Raw genomic sequence first — 4,230 nt, forward strand, 5'->3', positions numbered from 1 at the left:
GATCCAACTATCCTCCAAGCTGTTTGAGGATGTCATGGGAATCCGGGATGGCGGAGAACCCGTGGCAACTGAAAGTGAGCGTGACCTGGTTGAGTTTGACCTCCTCTTTAAGGCCAAGGACTATAGGTATTCCCTGACTTTGCTGGAGAATGAGCTCAAGGAAACCAGCGACAGTGACTACCTGTTTCTCATTAAGTTTCTCCTTGTCTGTAGGAACTGTGTTGCTGCCGAAGAATGGTACCGAGGTCAGCACTAGCTACATGCATTCTTTAGTTGACACAAGGTCAATCAAGAAGAAGAATTGGGCGACTGCCGGGTTTCGATATCTAATGAGCTTTCTACACCGATACAAGACGAAGAACACCAAAAATGTCTCCGGTTGCACGATATTTTTACAGGTAAGTTTTCGAATTATTGTGATGGTAGTAATTTTATTCTCTCGTGTACTGCTGTGGTAATATATGTATGCACTTTTGTTTGGTGGCAGCTTGTATATTTGACGCACGTTGACTGGACTGCTAGTCACGTGGACCGCACTGTGGCTCCAATTGACTTTTGGACCACAAAACAGTGCAAGTTAGTGTACAAGTGGATTCGAGACCACGGTGGTCACACAAGTGGAAAGGTACATTTAGTACTTCAATTTTCTGATGCGTTAGAATTTTATTTGGGAGATATGCTAACTAGTTTTTTTGGTGTACTAAGCAGGTGAAATTGACTAACACATATGTGTTACTACCAAGTTTTGAATTTGCTGTAGTTGGGCAACCCACAAATGACGCAATATAAAAAGCTATGTGTGAGTTGAAAGATGAGGTCTTCCGGCTTGATTTGAAGGTGAACAGCGCAAAAGAGCTGTTACTGAAGGTACTCTCCACTTACCTTGGGAAGGGGACTATGAATGAAGTGTTGGAGATACCTGAGACGAGCAAAGTTCAGCGCTCGCTTTCGTTCAACGGGGAGACCGAGAAGAAGGATGACGTGGGTGTCGAGGAAAAGGATGGTGAGGGGACGAAGGATAAATTGGAAGAGGATGTTGATGATGTAGAGAGTCTCCCTTCACTTAATCTATCTGAAGACAAGGTCGTTGTTCCAACTGAGGTGGTTGTTTCTGATGAGTCGTTTGAGGTTATGAAATTTTGGGGAGAAGATCTCCCCGCTATTGTAAAAGAGGAAGTTGAGCAGACCGTGAAGGATGATTTTGATGATGCTGCGTTCGAAAGATTCAAAGAATCTGGAGGGAAGGTGATTGGTCTGTTCACTGTGAAGAAGGGTTACTCAAATCAACAGTACGAGTTCTTCCGTTACATTTTCTCTAGCGCCAATGATCCGAGGTAATCTCATGTTTCATGATTACTGTGTACGTAGTTGATATTAGTACATTCATTTCGTTGTTGATTATTTGTTTTGTATTTCAGTGAAGTGTTAGCCCATTTTGGGAAGGTTGAGGTCGAGCGGAGGTTTTTCAAATGCATGAAACCGGAGACCGATATATCAAACAGTGTACGTAGAAGTTCCCATTTGGTTGCTTTGAAATTTGTAGTTCATTATTTTAGTTAATGCCATTTACAAATTGTATGAATGACAACATAACGGATATTGTTTGTGTAAATGTCAGGTCATTGATTGCTTTGCTCAAATCATGAATTTTCGAGAGAAGAAGCGCAACGACATTGGAACAAAGAGAACTTGGTTTATGCCCACCAGAATTTCGGTATGAAATTTGATATTTAAAAGTGGACATGAATCTTTTGTATTTGTGCTGTAAACTTTGTTAAATCTATGTTTTTATTTAAAATGTAATCTATTATGTGTGCTTATTGTGCAGAGCAAGTTACTTGGAAGAACGATGACTGTGGAGAGGATGGCGAAGCAGCAAGAGTGGTCCACTCTTTATTACGATGCAGATTTGAGTTTATGTCACACTGTAATTTGCATTTTCTTGAAACTTTTGTGTTGAATCAAATGTGTGTAGTTCAATTTTCCGATGACGTTTTTTTTTTACTTTGTCGCAGATGGTGGTACCCCTACTAGATACCGAGAGTGCTCCGCACTGGTTTGCGGCGAATGTGAGGATGCATAATACAACAGTGGAAATTAGGGACTCGTTGTCTTCTGCAATGCATAAGAGGTCACGTCGGAGCACCAGCGTAGAGATGGTATGCACGTGTGTACATGGTTTGCTGTTTTATTAGTGTAATTGCAATAATCTCAACTGTGATTGTTTTAATTTTTTTGCAGCTCCAGACTTTGGACCAATTGTTTGCCCCTGTCAAGCCAGGAGATCTGAATTTCATCGAATTTGTAATTCTTTCTTCAAGCAAGGACTACCCACAACAACAAAATGGCCACGATTATGGAATGTTTGTAATGAAGTACATGGAATCACTATTCGAGGAAAATGAAATAATGGAAGAGGTAATGTAATGTTGATTTCTTTAGTTTAAGTTTTCATCCAGTTAACTAACTGTTTATAACGAAATTGAAGTGTCAATCTATTTTTTGATGGATTTGTTTCTATGGATTTGGTTGTCATGTGTATTATTGAATTGGTTTCCTAATGTACAATGCAGTTTGATCCTATTGAAGCCAGACTGGAATGTGTTGGGAAAATTGTCACCCACGAGAGTAACAAGGCTAAACATGCTGTGATGGAGGGAGTTAAGAAGCAATTTGGATTGAGCAAAACCAAAGTTCTTCCATCAACATCTACAACTTTACCATTATGTAGTCCATCAAGGTCTCCTCGAGACCCCCGATTCAGCACAGCGAAGGCCAGGTCCGACAACATGTGGACTGGCAAGAGCAAGTCCCCGAAAACCCGTCATTCTAAAAGGCTGGCCATAAGTAACAAGTAGTATATTCAGTACAATGGTTACGCTATTTATATATTTAGTATATTCAGTACAATGGTTACAAAAGTTAGGTTTTAGGTCATAAATTATATTTAGTGAGTCATGTTATATATTTGCATCATACTACTGTTAGGTGATTTGGAATTACACTAATGTTGGTGATTTTATAATTTACTATAGGGTAAGACTTGTGGTAGTTTTTGGAATTTGGTGGAACAGATTATTATTACTGTATGGTGATTATTATTGTGAATATTATTACTGTTGTTATATTTTGCCATTACTATTAGGTTTTCGAAATTTTTTTACCATAACAATATGTGAAGTACATTATTCTGAAAATGAAATTAACCAATTCTACATTCTTTTTCACACTATCTGTTTTAGTCCAATGATGTCCATAGCCAAAATAATAAAAATACTTATACTTATGTACTTTCCCATTATTATTGTGAATGTTATTACTGTTGTTATATTTTGACAGTACTATTAGGTTTTGGATATTTTTTTACCATAACAATAAGTGAAGTACATTATTTTGAAAATGAAATTGACCAATTTTACCTTCTCTTTCACACTATCCGTTTTAGTCCAATTATGTCCATAGCCAAAATAATAAAAATACCTACGCTTATGTACTTTCCCATTGTAGAGATGAAGGCATTAATTCTGGCCTTGGACATAAATTTGGATCAAAAAGAGTAAGTACAGTACAATAATGAGAAATAATAACTCTGGCCTTCACACAATTTCCTTTGTAACAATTTTACCACTTGTAAATAATGTAATTAAAGGCTATCAAAAAAAAAAAGAAGAAAGGTTACTATTTTTCAAAAATGCAGTGTATTGAACATCAAGGTTTACAACAATTATATGGATACCTCCAACATATTAAAAATTATAAACAATGGTACCAATCTATTAAACATTAAACTCATAGTTAAAGTACAGTACAATAATGAGAAATAATAACTCTGCGTTCACACAATTTCACTATTTCTAAATAATGCAATTAAAAGCTATCAAAATAAAGAAAGGTTACTGTTTTTCAAAAATGCAATGTATTGAACATCAACGTTTGAAAATGGTACCAATCTATTAAACATTAAACTCATAGGTAAGTAAATCATGTAATTTAAAACTTTGAAAAAAAAGTTAAAGTATTTTTAAAATGCAATATAGTGAAACACAACAATATTGACTAAGTTACTATGACACTTTTTGGATTATATTGTGAAAATTACCGATATTTATCTTTAAATCCTAGTATTTCACACTAGATTAATTAGTGTACTACGCACATATTGACATTCACAATCAATGACCAAATAGTAATTAAGAAATTTTTAATAGAACCAACTTAAATGCCTACCTT

At 36.1% G+C, this 4,230-nt stretch overlaps 1 protein-coding gene across 2 annotated transcripts; it reads left to right on the forward strand.

The window, feature by feature from the left end:
- The first annotated feature begins 761 nt into the window (after positions 1 to 761).
- LOC133030143 (uncharacterized) lies at positions 762 to 2,330 on the forward strand. Of its 2 annotated transcripts, XR_009684004.1 has the most exons (4): positions 762 to 1,334; positions 1,419 to 1,503; positions 1,619 to 1,927; positions 2,016 to 2,330. XR_009684004.1 is itself a non-coding variant. In XM_061102374.1 (3 exons), the coding sequence occupies exons 1-3, from the start codon at positions 796 to 798 to the stop codon at positions 1,718 to 1,720; spliced, it is 726 nt and encodes a 241-aa protein (XP_060958357.1). In that variant the 5' UTR covers positions 762 to 795; the 3' UTR covers positions 1,721 to 1,987. The 2 variants fall into 2 exon arrangements, 1 of the variants encoding a protein (XP_060958357.1); XM_061102374.1 differs by lacking the exon at positions 2,016 to 2,330 and having other exon boundaries at positions 1,619 to 1,987.
- Positions 2,331 to 4,230: the final 1,900 nt, after the last annotated feature.

Source organism: Cannabis sativa, chromosome 8, assembly GCF_029168945.1.
Source record: "Cannabis sativa cultivar Pink pepper isolate KNU-18-1 chromosome 8, ASM2916894v1, whole genome shotgun sequence".
Taxonomy (NCBI): domain Eukaryota; kingdom Viridiplantae; phylum Streptophyta; class Magnoliopsida; order Rosales; family Cannabaceae; genus Cannabis; species Cannabis sativa.

Excerpts from the sequence above, each read along its gene's own strand:
- LOC133030143 (XM_061102374.1), top strand. The coding sequence starts at position 796 with ATGTGTGAGTTGAAAGATGAGGTCTTCCGGCTTGATTTGAAGGTGAAC. Across the intron at positions 1,335-1,418 it reads TCTAGCGCCAATGATCCGAG|TGAAGTGTTAGCCCATTTTG; the intron begins GTAATCTCATGT and ends TTTGTATTTCAG. Across the intron at positions 1,504-1,618 it reads AGACCGATATATCAAACAGT|GTCATTGATTGCTTTGCTCA; the intron begins GTACGTAGAAGT and ends TGTAAATGTCAG.